The sequence below is a fragment of the Musa acuminata genome, chromosome BXJ1-3 (genome assembly GCF_036884655.1).
Source record: "Musa acuminata AAA Group cultivar baxijiao chromosome BXJ1-3, Cavendish_Baxijiao_AAA, whole genome shotgun sequence".
NCBI lineage: Eukaryota > Viridiplantae > Streptophyta > Magnoliopsida > Zingiberales > Musaceae > Musa > Musa acuminata.
The window spans coordinates 44,340,355-44,356,596 of record NC_088329.1 but is presented as its reverse complement, the minus strand read 5'-3'; the positions used below and the strand labels follow the sequence as shown (position 1 = coordinate 44,356,596).

The 16,242-nt window shown below is 37.3% G+C and overlaps 2 protein-coding genes and 1 non-coding gene across 5 annotated transcripts; 2 read left to right on the top strand and 1 right to left on the bottom strand.

The window, feature by feature from the left end:
• The first annotated feature begins 113 nt into the window (after positions 1-113).
• LOC135633767 (AUGMIN subunit 2-like) lies at positions 114-6,426 on the top strand. The gene is made up of 6 exons (XM_065143652.1): positions 114-726; positions 958-1,086; positions 2,825-2,929; positions 3,745-3,813; positions 4,900-5,013; positions 5,806-6,426. The coding sequence occupies exons 1-6, from the start codon at positions 610-612 to the stop codon at positions 6,124-6,126; spliced, it is 855 nt and encodes a 284-aa protein (XP_064999724.1). The 5' UTR covers positions 114-609; the 3' UTR covers positions 6,127-6,426.
• Positions 6,427-7,855: 1,429 nt separating this feature from the next.
• LOC135581217 (uncharacterized) lies at positions 7,856-15,418 on the bottom strand. 3 transcript variants are annotated; one of them, XM_065143628.1, is made up of 14 exons: positions 15,204-15,418; positions 13,843-14,542; positions 13,730-13,764; positions 13,553-13,631; positions 13,351-13,429; positions 12,436-12,528; positions 12,191-12,351; positions 12,031-12,087; positions 11,113-11,272; positions 10,644-10,857; positions 10,414-10,527; positions 10,164-10,286; positions 9,231-9,282; positions 7,856-8,296 (listed from the first exon to the last, which is right to left on the bottom strand). In XM_065143628.1, exons 2-14 carry the CDS (start codon positions 14,401-14,403, stop codon positions 8,138-8,140), a joined length of 1,887 nt encoding a protein of 628 aa, XP_064999700.1. In that variant the 5' UTR covers positions 14,404-14,542; positions 15,204-15,418; the 3' UTR covers positions 7,856-8,137. The 3 variants fall into 3 exon arrangements, with proteins under 3 accessions (XP_064999700.1, XP_064999712.1, XP_064999704.1); XM_065143640.1 differs by having other exon boundaries at positions 12,436-12,516; XM_065143632.1 differs by having other exon boundaries at positions 15,208-15,418.
• Positions 15,419-15,526: 108 nt separating this feature from the next.
• TRNAA-UGC (transfer RNA alanine (anticodon UGC)) lies at positions 15,527-15,599 on the top strand. Its single transcript has one exon. It is a non-coding gene; the product is annotated as a tRNA-Ala (tRNA).
• Positions 15,600-16,242: the final 643 nt, after the last annotated feature.

Genomic DNA, 16,242 nt, shown 5'->3' with positions numbered 1-16,242 from the left:
AAAGATTCGACCCGACAAGCTCACGGGTCGATTTCTAACTCCTAACCCGCTAATGGGTCGGATTCTGGTCAGGCTTCGGTGTGTTTAATTCTCGAGCGCGATCCATCCGACCCGTTAACAGGTGGTGAAGCCCGACTCGTCGCCGTTCGACGGCGGTGAAAAGAAACCCTAAGCCACTCACTGCCTCCTCTCCCTTCACCGGCTCCCCCGCGTGCCACCTTCACCACCACCTCTCCATCCCACTTCCCCATCTCTTCCGATCATTAAGGTCTGCATCATTTGATTTACCATCATTTATATTACTGGGATCCTCCCGAGCTTCCCCGACAGCCTCCTCCTCATTCCTGATAGCTCCTTTCCCTGCTCCCGAACTCTGACAGCGCCCTCTCCTTCCTCCTCCCTCCTCCGTCTTCCCTTCCCGACCGACAACCACCCGTCGACAGCAACCCACCTCCGATACCCCGACTACCCCGTCTCCTCCTCCTCCTCCTCCTCGGATATCTCCTTTCTCCCCTCCCAATTTACAGCAACCCCCCTCCCCATACCCCAACAACTCCCTCTCCACCCTCTTCCTCCCCCTCCTCCAGAGATCGAGATCGGATCGCCGAAATGTCGGTGTCGAGCGACACGGGAGGCGCGGGGAAGAAGGCCCCCAGGCGGCTCGGCGGCATGGCCGAAGCCCTCGCCATCGCCTCCGATCTCGGCTTCCCCATCCCTCCTGTCCAGGTCATAAATCTTCGCTTTGCCCTTAATTTTTCTTGAATCCATTAAATCTTCTGTTTTCGACTTCATATTCAATTCGTCCAGTTTCCTCATGATCGAAGTACTTCGATTCTCAAGAATTGGGTTTCTTTCAAAGGGTATACAATTTTTGAGGATGTATTTGTTTTGCTGAATGGTTTAGCCACTTATATGCTCAATTCATCACGCAAAATCCTATCCTGTGAACACTTGCAGGATGATCAACAGGGCTTGTCAAATTCCATTGCTGCGGATAAAGGAGATGACTTGATAAGGGTTTTGAGAGAGCTTACTACTGTACAGAGAAATATAGCCAATTTGCAAGTGGAACTTCAAGGACGAAAGGTGAAAAAGCAGATGCTTCCATATACATTTTCTTTTGAACTCTTGAGTGCGATTCATCTTTTTAACTACCATCATATATTTCCAAGTCGTTTTGTTATTGTTATTCTTCTTTCATACTTCAACTGCTAAAATGACGAAAAATATTATCACAAATCATAACACGTAGCACAAATATATATGGATGTTTAAACAATTATAATAATTTACTTAAATTTTTTGATATTATTTAGCGAGATCTCTTCATGCACATATGTTGGTCTTATAATCTTTTGTTTTAAGTGAGGTGGGTTACTCAATGTTTCAGTGTTTACAAATTTGAAGATTCTGTACATCCTAGTGAACATACAGTGGCCACTAGTCATCTAGTGCTTTCAGAAATAAAGATCCACACAAGAGTCTTTGTTGTGTGATTTTGCTGCAACATACTTAAATTGAATAGCAGAAAAAATATATATTCACACATACTTTCATAACTAACTGCATGCCATTATGTAGCACTAAATTTTCAAATAGTCATTTTTATTAAATTCTTTTTGAAATGGTCAGTTGTATAATCAGAAGTAGATTCACTTCATGACACCAAGAGATTGTGAATGCCTATGACACTTGAGTGTGTTCTGCTAGACATATATGAGAGGCATCTTAAAATACCTTTAAGATACTTCAAGTTTTTAGCTACTGATTTGCATTATAAAGCTCTTTTAGATGTAAACTGGAACAAAATAGAATGTATGAAATATTGGATATTTAGATTTTAGAATAGATATAAAGTAGGAACTCCAGCATTCTATAAGAATGCCTGTAATTTGCTACACTGGTTCAGGTTCATGGATCTGTTCATGTTATTGAGTTCTGTTACGGGCAGTTTTGTTGGCAAATTCAAGGGGCACCAATTTCTTTTCTATAGTTTCTACCAAAATCTTCACAAGTTCTTCCTATACCTCTCCTGGCACCTCCGATTTATTTCATCTTGTTTTGTGGACTTACTAACAGATCCTTTTGTGGCAGCATTGACTTAGGCAACAATGTTCTATAGACTCATCAGTTTATTCATATATTGAGATGCACATTGCACGAGTTTATTCATCCATTGAGATGTTCATTGCTTCTTATAAAATTATAAGACTGATTTTTTTACTCTTCTTTCGTCTAACATTTTGTTGAAGTTGCTCCAAATAAGAATGTTCCAAATTGCTAACAAACCTTTTATGCTTCCTCTCTTGCTGAAACTTTCCTCAGCTTGAATTAGGAACCACAATTAGAGGGTTGCCAATAGGTTGACAGCCAATCACAAATTATGTCAAACATGGAGTGATAGAATTACTCTCATGCGACATGCTGTTGTCTTCAGTCTGCTATGTGGAATCATTAAAATTTCCATGAATTGACATGACAATCTGGGCCATTGCTGTCATGGGTCCACTATGATAAGGTATACTCAGCCATAATGTGCCATTTCCATGGTGTTACCTACACATGCCATGTCACTGACTTTAACCTCTCCTGTACAATTGCTGGTCCCATTTAAATCCCTGGAATGCTTGTTGTTGGAAGTTAATATTTCAGTGAACATTATAATAAATATTTACCAGAAACAAAGAAAATTATCAGTACATATTTTCTTCCTTTGGATTATAAACATGTGATACGATTAATTTGTCTTTGTTTATTGCTTATATTTTGAGGCCATTCACAATTATTCATCAAGCTATTCTTTTTTATATTTTTATTTCTTCAGGATGATAAGAATGTTGCTCATCTAACCCATGTTAGTGAAATGGAAAAGAAATGTGAGTCTTTGGCCAGAATTACTGCTATTTTGAAAGATGTCATTCAGAACAAGGTATGGAATTGGGAAAAAAACTATAAACTTAAACGTATTTCTTCATTATAATTACTACATAGAATTACATGTGCAGATGTTTTAGGTTATCAAATATATCCAAACATAGCTGCATATCTTTTCTGCACTTGATTTTTCTTATTTTCACCTCTGTGTGAGGCCTTTGTTTGTGTTTTTTCTTACAGTTTCTGGTTTCTGTCTGCTTATTGTTGGAATCTTTTATAACCAGCTGCAAACTTGTGGAAGGTGATCATCTTTTCCTGACATTTGAGTTCTTTGACTGTAGATGTGTTGTAAAATCTCAGTCTCAGTGAAAGATGTACACCCATTTTTTATGTACAGTTCAGTTGCAATGTTTTATGTCAGTTTTTATTTTAAAAAGAAGGATAAGTACAAGATAGATTTTGCAGAGCCTGTTGTCTCCCTATTTGCCCATTTGCTCTTACCACTTGTGAGATTACCATGATTGGAAAATTTGAGGGTTTGTCTTGACTTATGCTGATGGCCACCAGTGAAAGATGTACACCCATTTTTTATGTACACTTTGGTTGCATTGTTTTATGTCTTTATTTTAAAAAAGAAGGATAAGTACAAGATAGATTTTGTGGAGCCTGTTGTCTCCCTATTTTCCCAATTGCTCTTACCACTTGAGAGATTACCATGGTTGGAAATTTTGAAGGTTTGTCTTGCCTTAAGCTGACAGCCACCACCCTATCATGTCTATTCTAAGCATCTGATGAGTGTGTATTTAGTATATGTTTGACATATGTTTTCAGGCTGTACCTCATTTGATGATAGCACTTTTATTTGCTCAGGATCGGATCATTGCAAGATTGCAGCAACCATATTCTTTAGACTGCATTCCTGTGGAAGCTGAATATCAGGTGAAAATCTTAGTACACAGGCATGTTTATAATCAAGTTGTCATTTTGGACAGTGTTTTACATGTACATAAGCACTAATTATGTTTGCTTCTGACAATATTATGAATAATACCTACAAACATATGAACATTATGATTAGATATGTGTGCACCACTTAAGTCGACTAGTTAGCGCAAGTGGTTTGGGACATCTAATACTTCTGTGAGGTATCCTGTTGTGGTTATTGTTGACATGTATTTTCTTTTTCTTTCTACACTTAGGTCTACTAATATACTCTTAATTGTCTTGTAAGTGACTTAATGTAAGCTCAATGCATTTTACTAGCTGTATATCTAAAAATGAAGGAATTTGAACTCTCTATCATGGATAGATTTGTTTTTGCTATGTCATCTCTTACTGAATAAATATAAAAATAGGGTCTGGACTCTTTATCATGTCATTTGCTGTATGATCTAAAACTAAGGTCTATTATCGTATGATAATTTATTATGAATCGATTAATAAACTGGATTTTAAAACTAAGGTACTATTACTATTTGAAAATATGCTTTATATGTAATACCATTTCTTTAAATTCATCACAAACTAAAAAGTAAATTTACGAAGTAGTGCAATTTTGTATTCTCCATGCTTATTTGGTAATAATATGTACTACTTTAAGAAAAACTTTTATTTTATATATATATATATACTTCATAATGAAATGAATTTAAAAGCATATCTTAATGCCCATCCATTTACCAGGCCTGCAATGGCCCATGCATGAAAATTTTTCTTCCCCATGATCAGCATGATACAGAAAAGCATGGAAGCTATATGTGAATGTACCAGGTTAACCTGTTGGCATGTGCTTGCAACCCATAAGCTCTTTTTTCTTATTAACAAGCTGATATCACAGATCCGACTTCACTGAGATCAAATATAACCGATGCATCATTTTGTATCCCACAGTAAGACCATTTATTTTGATGGAATCATTGTTCTAAAATCCACAATCTAAGTAGGGAAACATTGTCTTTTGCAGGAAAGATTAGTTTGTAGCCATTATAAATCATTAAAAGTCCCTAATCCTTGCATATCTTCCAGAAACAATTCTCAGAGTTATTGCTGAAGGCTGCTAGTGATTATGGAGCTCTGACAGCAGCAGTTGGTGATTTCCAGTGGTGCCAGAATTTCAAAGAATCACCTACAGTATGGGGGGTATGTTAAATGTGTCATTTTGTGTACACTTCAGTTATTGGCATTCACTAATTGCTTGCTTTCAGTTATATGGAAATGTTTCTCATATCACTTAAATATCGGCTTACTTAACTGACATAATGATGTATTGCAGCATCAATTAATTCTTGTTCACACATTTATAATCGTGCCATTTCCACAAAGTCTGCAGCATACATGATTGGGTCTAATTTATATGGCTGTCCTTAAATTAAATTATTCATTTTAATTTCTTGTAAGGAGTCTCTTGATGTCTGATTATGTCAGATCAATTTGTCTGTTTGGACCAATGGAAGTGACCGGCAATCTAAATAAGTCAAGAGATGTAGCTCATGAGAAATGACAACTGAAACCTTATGCTTCAATCTAAATTGGTTGAAACAGGCAGCTTTGATTGGTTTGGGCCCTGTTTGGATGAAAACTTATCATGTGGTGTGAGCAAAATTAGGCAGCAAAGCAATGCAAAGGCACAATGCCACGTTAGACCGGGTGGCATTGATGTTCCACCTTGATGTCATTCAATGTTTTGGACAAATTTAGAGATGCATATCTTGGCCAAATTATCTTAAAGAGAGTTCTATATTTCATCAAGTTCTGGGTGATACAAGGACTCTTATGTGAAATTTAAATTAGATCATTAGGTTGATCATTCACTTTGGTTTTAACTTATGCTGGGTGCCATGTTGTTTTAACCACATTCTGCTTTGTGAAATCTGTGCACCATTTTTTTGACCCATTGTTATGGTGGTTGAGATTTTGTCACTGTTTCTGAAGGAAATGTTGCGTCCTATTCCTGCTGCCCTGGCATCATGCACCCGGTTCTTTGAAGCCATGTCTGCTATGAGGGATTCATTTGCAACCCTGCAACAGTTTCGTGTCAGTAACTCTTCCTTGCCAACAACACCTAGTGACTCTTCAGGAGGGGATTCCAAGTATGTTACGCCTCCCCATTGGAGAGAAGGCATGACAAGCTCAGATGATTCGATGGTTGACGGTTGGAGGCAGCAAAATGCAGAGGGCCATCCAATGGAGGCGACAGATGATATTGGTCAAAGGAGGTTGTCTTGGCCATCCCCAGTCAAGAAGGGTCTGTGAGTTGTGGCTTTCCTATTTTTGTGCTGGACTGATTGAAGATTCATTGAAGAAAAGGAAGAACTTGTAAGATCAGCAGACAAATCAAGTAACCCGAGAAGATGTCGATTTTACATCCTACCAAGTTATCTAGTAGTAGGACGCAATTGCTCTTACTTTTATGTTATAGTCGATCCGTGTAATGTAGTCAATATAGTTTTCATGTGGGTTTCTCTCAAACTAACCATATTGGAACTATCCTTTGAGTGACGATTTGTATGGTACTATATATTAGTCATTCTTGTGCCATGTCAGATTGCTTTACGTCTAAATGTCATGATTTGTGCTTAAAACTAAACAATCTGGAATTGTATGTGTTTGTTGTTCAACCAGAAAATAGGCTGTTGATTGTCTCTTGTATCAACTAGCAATTGATACAGTTGTGGAGCTTTTAGCCCCTGCTCCTGGTTATGTAAATCTCGGTTCATTTCTTGAGTTCTCTCGTCTCTGTTCTTTTTTCTTCAGTTTACAAACTTTCAGCAACTTCGCTTTTTTAATGCTATGGTTGGCAATTTAGTCAAATTAATCGTGTTATTTTTTGTTAGTATGGTTGTATGATCTGTAATTAAATTCCTAGAGATGGATTGAAGCTTGTGCAGTTATAATCTTGAAAAATAAAATATATGAATCTGTTGTGGCTAATTACAGACTACTCGTTGTAGTAATTTTTTTTTAAATCTATAACTTAAAAGTAAAACCTTTGGTTTCATTTGTTTTAACGTTGTCAGTTTTATTGATGGAAGCATAAAAATGATAGGTAAAGAGATGGTTTTAATATCTTTGTTACATTTTCGATGATAACATACAATGATATCGTTTGACGGTTGTGAGTGGCTGTTGTGAATGAGGAAGGAGAGCAACGATGAGAGATAAGACAAGAGAAGGAAGAGAATGACGTAGATGTCATCGCTCTACATCTATGTCAATATTACTCGGTAACTGCGTTAGCGTCAACGCAGATGCAAAGCGACGAAAGGGTTGCTCAGCCTCTGCATTGACACTAATAGAGATGTAGAGCGACGAAAGGATCGCTTGACATCTGCATTGGCATTGACGCAAATGTTGAATGACCATTTCGTCGCTTTACAACTGCATCGACGTCATTCAGATGCAGAGCGACGTTGTTATACATTTGCATCAATGTTGATGCATATGTCAAATGTCGAATGATCCTTTCACCACTCTACATGCGTTGACACCGACACAATTACCGAGCAACATCGACGTAGTTGCCAAGCAACACCGAAGCAAATGCAAAGCATCATCTACATCATCCTCTCCCTTTACCTCATCTTTCATCGTCGCTCTCCCTTCTCATTCACAACAACCACCCATAACCCCCAACAACACCATTATCCACTATCATTGAAAATATAACTAAAATAGTAAAATTATCTGTTTACCTATCATTTTCATGTTTACGTCGATAAAACTAATGATATTAGGATAAATAAAATTAAATATTTCACTTCTATAATTATAAAGATTATATTATAATTTTTTTAAATCTAAATACCAAGATATCTAACTGATATATAATTAACTCGAATCAATGGACTTATAACTACAATCAATAAAACATAATTTCTACATTAAAGATCTCCTATTAATTTTTTTTATTATGTTAAGTGATGGGTAAGATGTTCGAGACTCAACAATGTACTAATAATCATAATAATAATGTACTAAAGGATGTCTCAATAGAAATATTTTTCGTACTTGCATTCATACTTGTAATATAAATTGTGAATCCACAAAAAAAAAAAAATGCGGTCTAGATGGGATCCCATAAAATGCATCCTTTCTAAATCCATTTACAAGCCCCTTACGTGCGCACTAGAAAGTGGTGCAAGACCAGGATTTGCGGATTAGATATGGCTGTCTGGAATTTACCGTGCGCTTTCTCTCTCTTTCAAGGAACATTCTTCGTGCCTTTGGTATATCAATAAGCTGGCGGAGCCCCAGCACAAGAAGCTCAATCTGCATCACCGAGTCCATCACTTCCATCACCTCTCTTAGAGATGGGTGTCATGCGATTATGAGAACCCTGCTTCTTGCTCAGCGCAGCTATTTCAGCATTCTTCCGCAGGACAGCACCAGGAGAAGGATAGGGGCGCTGCTGGAAGAGAGGACCCTGCAGTGCAAGAACAAAAGCCAACATAAGAACCATCTTCTTTAGACACAAATCCTGTGGTCATGGAATACAAATGCGACTAGGTTGTATCATAACATTTACAAACAAAATAAACCATTATCGTAGAAACCTCCTACTAATATTAAGAAGATTTTGCAGAATACTAAATCCTTCCATGTGCCGGCAACACCACAGGCATTTTCGGTAAATAAGATGTTTAACTCTTACTAATCTTCTTGGGTAAACTTTAACTGAACATAGTTTCCAGCATGATTACAATACTAGGAAAACACAGAAAACAATTATGATTATCCCAGATAAGAATATAAATTCATGAGTATAATTACCAAGCATATTACAGTTGTATCTCATAGTTGATCATAATTATAAACAAATGACAATTATAAATGTTGTATAATACAAGATAGCTGTCATATATCATTGGATATTAGAGGTAATTGTCCCCAAGTAATTGCCTAACAGTAGTTCACTGGTATTTTAACATGACGATTCACATGTCATGGTAGTTACTGGAATTCGCCTAGAATATTTTCTTTCTTGGAAATCATTTACGGATGAACAGATATGCTATATGCTCGAATAGTTCCCCTTTCTAGATGTACCATGCAGATGTAGAGAGAACCATTTTCATAAGACTCATGTTCTTAGGGTCTCCTATCGTGTTGCTACCTTACCAGTAGGTGTGGTAGATCATCATGGATCACAAACACATTGCTGATTTGATTTTTTTCCCCCATCATCAATTGCACAGTATCAAAATCATTAATCATACTTCCATATTATCGTGAAAATGGTAATGTTGACTTGCGATATCCCACTTAAAGTAACAATTAAATTCATTGGCACTGAAGGTGACTAAGGAGAATATAACACACCACATGTAGGATGGACATGTTAATGAAGGAAAACTTACAGTGGCAGTCGTATCTGCTGCTCGTGGTTGCACCCCTTTAAGGCCTACGACCCTGTACAACCAAAAAACTGATCAGATACTATTGACCAATCAAAATTCCATCACAGAACTAATTTAACCAAGAGAAAATTGCAGAAAAGACAATAATTGTGAAGATGGTAAGGATGAAAGTTCTGTAGAGTGTAGACAACTCGAATATCTGAAACAGGAAACCCAAGGGTCCATCTCTTGAACATAGTAGGAAATTTCCAACTATAAAGCCAGTGATCCAGAAAAGAAAAACACATTGTGAAGCTTGGCATTCTGAATAAGAAGGTTTTACGTGATTGCACAGAGGCAGAAGAAGCATGCCGTATTAAGCAAGACCAATAAGGACAAAGAGAAATGATATGAAAAAGAAATTTGACAAGGTGACATGTACATCCCGATTCTGTTTTCATTTTTTAATTTTCCTTATTGAATTGTCGAGACATTAAGAGAAATTGTATTGTCTGGACATTAAGGTGACATGCTACCATATCTTCATTTTAAATTTGCGAACCACTTGAATTTGCCTTTTACAGCTGTCCAGCAGCAGCTCTATGCACAAAGAACACTGTTCCACTTTCATGAGACTATTCCTATTCAATGAGGTAGTCTTCTATCTCCTCACTAGCTCTAAAAATATGAATCATCCTAAGCCATAGTTCAAATGACTTTTCTTATTCCAAAATGAAAACTAGCTATTCCAAAAACCAATCCAATAACTACACATAATAAAGAAAAAACAAAAGTGGCAGATGTAGAAATACCAAATATCTCAGTAGCTTACTGAAGAAGTTTGTCTGATCAAGGAGAAAAGCAACTAAAATGACACAACAATCAATCCAATGCTGCTCATCTACCCCCTACTAAGGAAGAATACATGTTTTCATTAAGGATCATGAAACATACCATCCGCCGCGTGGAGCGTCTGAATAAGAGCTAGGATCCATTGGGTCCAAATCATCATCCTCAGAGAAAACTCGTTTTTTGTGATCTCTTCTATTACTCTTTCCAAGTGGAGGCCTGCTTGACCTGCATGGGCAATTGACTAAATAGTGCCACAGGCAAACAACTTTCACATGTGTACAGACCAATCTTGCTTGTTCAGTTGTAAACATCAAGCAACTGAGGGTGTTTGTATGGTGAGAAATTAAGATACCTCTTTTTTGAATCTGCTTTTTCTGACTGTTTTTTTGAGCTAGCTTCATTTTTTCCCTGTTGCTGGCTCTGTAAACAAGGTAATGAATATTGTTGAAAAGGAAGATTATAAACCCTGTAACAAAACAGAATTTTGTTATATAAGATACATGCTCGAGCCGATATGGCCTAAGAGAGAAACCAGAAATAAGCATTCTAGAGATCAATACTAAGCACAATTGTGAAGAATACCGTGTGCAGTGATTGCAATAGCCCCAAGGTTGAACTACACCAAGTCCCCATCCACCACATCCCATACATTTCGTCAAATGATTTAAGTCACCAGTTCTGGAAGATTCATGTTCAGTAGCAATGCTTTCACTCGTTGATGAACTGACATGGCTACTTGAAATAGGCCGCTCCCACTGCGAGATGCATGTCTTTCTGTTGTAGTAGTATGTTTGTCCTATTGCAATTAACAAGTCCATAAGTTAGGTGCATGAGCAAAACACAATATGCAAAGCAAAATAAAATTTTGAAAGTCAATGTAAAAATATAATATTATAAATCAAAGCTGAGATAATTTGCATAGACACCACAATAAGTACAAATTAAGTTGAAAATCAAAAGAAAAACTTATTGTATGGTGAAAATTACATATCCATAAGCTGTATAGCGTTCCTATCATCTCATTGGAACTAAACAAGGTTTTTTTGCATGCCTGTAGAATCATCAGTGGTCTCCACCCAATCCTCTGGCAAAGGTGGCCGGAACGAGTCAAGTTTACAACTACCATTTGCACTAGGATGCTCCCATTGGCTCTCTCCAGTCTTTTCATTGTAGAAATATGAAGATCCAGTAGCTGGGTCCTTAGCCTCAACCTAAAAATAACAAGAAGAAATCGGTATGAAATATTTGGATGTTATTTACCATGACCTAATTCGTAGAAGATCTTAAGAATGAAAAGGCCAACAGCTGATTAGCAAATCATATACTTCCTTAAGATAAAAAGGTATTATTTAGTCACTGATTACATAGAGTAGGTTGCAACAAAACTTGAAGACAACAAAGAAATACTACTTCCATATATGCCACACAAACCATTTTTTATATAAGTGCAACAACTCAAATTAAACTGATTTCCGCACCAAATGCAAGATCAAGGTTTCCATTTAAATAGATTTATGAGGTGTTAAATTTTACAAGTGACTGTGTCTATTTATTATTTTAGATCTACTAAATATTATAGAGTTTTTATACAGAGATTCATTTGTTTATGCAAAGGAATGACAGTAAACTGGCTCAGCTTAATAGAATATCTTATAAGTGCAAAATCAAATATTGTGTTTTCATATATTTCTAGCACTTATCTTGCAGTAAAAGTGCAACATCAAAAATTGTGTTCTCATAAATTTCTAGCACTTATCTTGCAGTAGTCTTTTGCATGGAAGGAAATTCATAAGTTAATATCTGAAATTCTTTTGTTACGACAAAATTATCATGGCCTTGATCAATCTGGCTAAGGCACAGGAACACAACTATGAAAACTTATACAATCACAATGAGTCAGCTTTATGAAACAATAAACAAATGTGAAAATTGATCAGAAGTAGCATTGCACTCCAACGTATATGCTTACCCAACCAACAGGCAAAACAGAGATGCTTTTGGCTTGAAGATGGTGATGCTCCAAATTCTGTAACACGGTGAATATTGAATCATTCATCACATCTAGCAAAATCATACAAATAGATTACTCTTTATGTCTTAAGAGTATACTAATTGAAATTAGGACATGCATTCTCAGTTGTTGTGGAATTATCATCAGCTTTGTCATCTTTAAGAATTCCCCTTGCTTTTAATCTCTTCTTCAAATATTCAGGTAAACCTTTTCGAGCAACCTCCGGTTCTGAATCCTCTGTTGTGAAGTTCGCACTAAGAGTCTCATCTCTTGTTTTTCCTGATGTGGCAGTTGCTAGTTAATTTTTTCATTCAGAAAGTTATTCACTTTAGAGGAAAAATATATCAAAGTAAAGAATCTCACTGGATTGAACAGTAAAGGACATTGCAGCATAATAAGCACCGCCGCCTGGTACACCATAGCCATTACCAATTTCTACATTGCCTGAGATAACAGCTGGAAGGCTCAATATAATACATTAGCAATACAGAAGAAGATCATTTTTTGTCAAGCAAACGAAAAAGATAACTAATGGAGAGCATGTCATATTGAACTTCTAAAATAGAAGAACACTGAGGTTTTTATTTTGTGGCATATGTAATGATGGATTAGAAACACTCTGATGCAATCAATCTCTCTGTATGTGATTTGCAGAAAATTGTGATGTTCAATTTCTTTTCTTCCTTATGTATTTCTTGCTTCCTGGTACAAAGAGAAAAGAGAAGATTCAAGGATTGCCAGGTTGGAATGTGCCCATCATATCACCCAGCATGTTTGCTTTGGATCAAATAAGTTGTTCCATTTATATCCTGTCTTGCTTGAATGATGATGGATGTCGAACAATGGAATGAGTATAACATTTGAACCATCAAAGTTATGACAACAGGAAAATCTTTAATCCAAGGATACTGTGAAGAAACTAGTGTACAATAGATATCCAAGGAAAAAGACCAACCGCTCCAATAAAATTTCAGTATTTCTCAATTTCATAAGCTATGATCTTAAGCAGTCTTTTACTTTCTCACCTCAAGACCAGAAGGTCAACCACAAATTTCCATTTCAAAATAACTTGAGCTTATCTCCATTTCAAACTTCAAAAACAAAATGCAAAGATCGATGTATTGCACTAATGTAATGTGTAAAAATCACAAGGATTCTGAGTTTTCTATTGTCGAGTGCTAAGTTTCAATAAACCATCTATAGTCTAAAAAATTGATGAACTTAAGATAATAAGAAACTTCAAATATCATCAAACATGTTTTTAAATGTTTGACCAACCATTGTCATGAGGGACCAACTTTCCACGCTTATTGGCCATTTCAGCACGGTGAACAGTGGTCATCTTCAACAAATGCTCCTAATTCAAACAAAGGAAGTGACTAAAATTTACAATATAGAACTTCCAAGAATATAAATGATCTACAGCCCGCAATTTTAGCTTTAAAATATTCTGAAAAGGCATGACATGCAAATCACCAACCTTTAATGAGTTGGGATCATATCGCCCAGAAAGTATGTCTTTACTATCTTCCAAAGGTTCAGTTGTGCCTCTTGCTTGTCTGTTGTTAGAAATCAAATTATAATTACTTTTTTCGCAGCACTCCCTACTATCACAAAGCATCTAGCAACAAGTAATAGGAGAAGAACAAAGGCTGACCTCTGATTTTGTATAACTTGTTGGGTAACGATTTCCTGGTTATGACAAATTAACAATACTGAATACCACAAAAAACAGATATTAAATTGAATCAGAGGGTTAGGACACCATACTTGTTCAAGCAATACAGCTTGCTGAGCAGCAGTTTCAATATTTCTGGAACCTTCGCCATACATATTTAACGGAACCTGTTCAACGGTTTTAGAGGCACTGGATGGCACAGAGTGATTATCTACCGCATCTACTCCATGATGTGCCAAATTTACATCTCTGACTTGTGACTCTGCACCAGGACTCTGCTTTGTCAACTCTGGTAAACTTTGACTAAATTGATTAGATGTAGAAATAGTGGAGCTCCTGCTTTCAGCATGAGGTTCTGAAGAGGCAAGTGAAGAACTAAAACAAGTTTGTGCTGGTACACTTTGAGCAAGAGATGCAGGACCAGGTGCATTGTAGAAAAAGGGTTGTGAGTGGTGAAAGTTTTGAGAAGGAAAAGATATACTAGAGGGCCTAACAGGGAAAAGACTCGCTGAACTGTTCGAGTGCCCCTCACAATTGTACATGGAGGGTGGAGGATAACAAGGAGCTGGCGTATTTGGTGTAGCAGCGGATGATGATGCATTCGACAGTGGATCAACTCCAGGAGGTAAAGGTTGTTTGTACAAGTTGTCCATGGCCTGGAGTTCCCTTGGAAATCAAACCGATATATGGCTATCTATGACCTAAAAGATCATTATCTAAGGAAAAGCATAAGAATTTGCAAGATATCGCAAGCCAGTCAAGTAAAGATCCCTGCTTTTTCCGATTGCAAACCTGCAAGAGAGAGAAATCAATCAATGAAGACTATCAAAACACAAACTGCAAAGCATCCAATAGAACATGGTCCAATTATCCATATATTGAATCAAGAAATGCCAGAAATTTTGGAGAACAACTGAAAAAGACTATTCGCAGTTGACACCTGTCTTAATTGCGATCACGTAGCACCAAACTCATTCGAAACCGTACAATACAGAATATCCACACTGATGTAATAGTGAGCGCCACAACAAAGAAAAAGAAAATATTCCCTAAAAGATGCAATATTGAACGATTGCTTAGTGACCACGCGAGTTTCTTGCATAGTTACAGTTCTACTTCTCCAACCACCTGAAATAAAGAAACTCGCAGAACAATTCCCAGAATGTGGAACAAACCCTCGAAGCAAAAGAACCCTTAAAACTTACGCCTAATAGAAAATTAATGAGACCGGAAAATTGCAATTATAACCGACGAATCAACAGTTGAGGAAATCAAGAGATCGAAGATTCCATCGCAATTACATATAGGAAGCGGAACCAGACACCCGGGCAAAAACCCTAGATAAAACAACCGAGATCCTTCTTGGCGTCCATTTCCCCATGGACAACCTCACCGTGGGAAGAAAAGATCCGAGGAGGGGGAGGTCGGAGTAACGGGAATCATCGTTACATACTCACTTCGCGAGGCGGCGGCGGCGAGAGCGGAGACGAGGGGAGCCTTCGAGTCTCTCTCTTGTGCGGATAAGGCGGCGTCGATGGCAACAGATTGGCGTGTCGCTGTTGTAGCCGGAGCGCGTACTAATTGTTTGTGAAGGAATTTGGGAGGGCTTTGGAGATTGGGATTTCTCCGGCTCGAAGGAAGCGGTGCACGGAATAGGACGGCAATGTACCGAGCACGTTCAAGAAACCATTTGTATGAGCCGTGCTTCGTGGGTCGTCCGTGGACTGAGGCCTAAACTTATGTATCATATAAAGGTATTTTGTTTAATTACACAAAGGGGATGTAGCTCAAATGGTAGAGCGCTCGCTTTGCATGCGAGAGGTACAGGGTTCGATACCCTGCATCTCCATTTAATCCACATTAGTAAATTACTATTTATAGTTTAGTTGATAAAAAAATTATTTTTAGTATTCGAAAAATACGTACAATCACATAATAAAAAATCTAGCGCATTTTACCCGAAAAAAAAAAAACCAACAATGAGATTTTATCAAATGATGCTCCCTTATTTTATTTTAATAGTTGTGATCACTATTATGGTCGTCATCATCATCGTTATTGTTAAATTGAAATTTTGTTAGCGTTTGTTGGCCTAATCTATCGTTAGATCGAATCATAATTGTTGCCTTCCTGTTAGGCTATGATGATCATGATAATCGTTGCTAACGATTAAGGGATTACTATCGCCTTCCCGCTAAGCATCGATGGTCGTAATCAATGTCATCGAGTAGGAGGTCACCCTTGGCTTCTTGCCGAGCCTCGATGATCATGGTCACCATCGCCAATAGGGTAGAAGGTCTTTGTTGCCTTCTCGTTGGTGGCGATCGTCATGAGTATCTTAAGAATATCTACTATATGATAAAATAACTATATATTATATATTACAATGGAGGTGACATCGGAAGCACGGAATGATGAACAAGGGGTGACACAGGAATGAGTGATTTAAATATCTTTGGGTTCACACATAAAAATATAATTTAATTACTTCC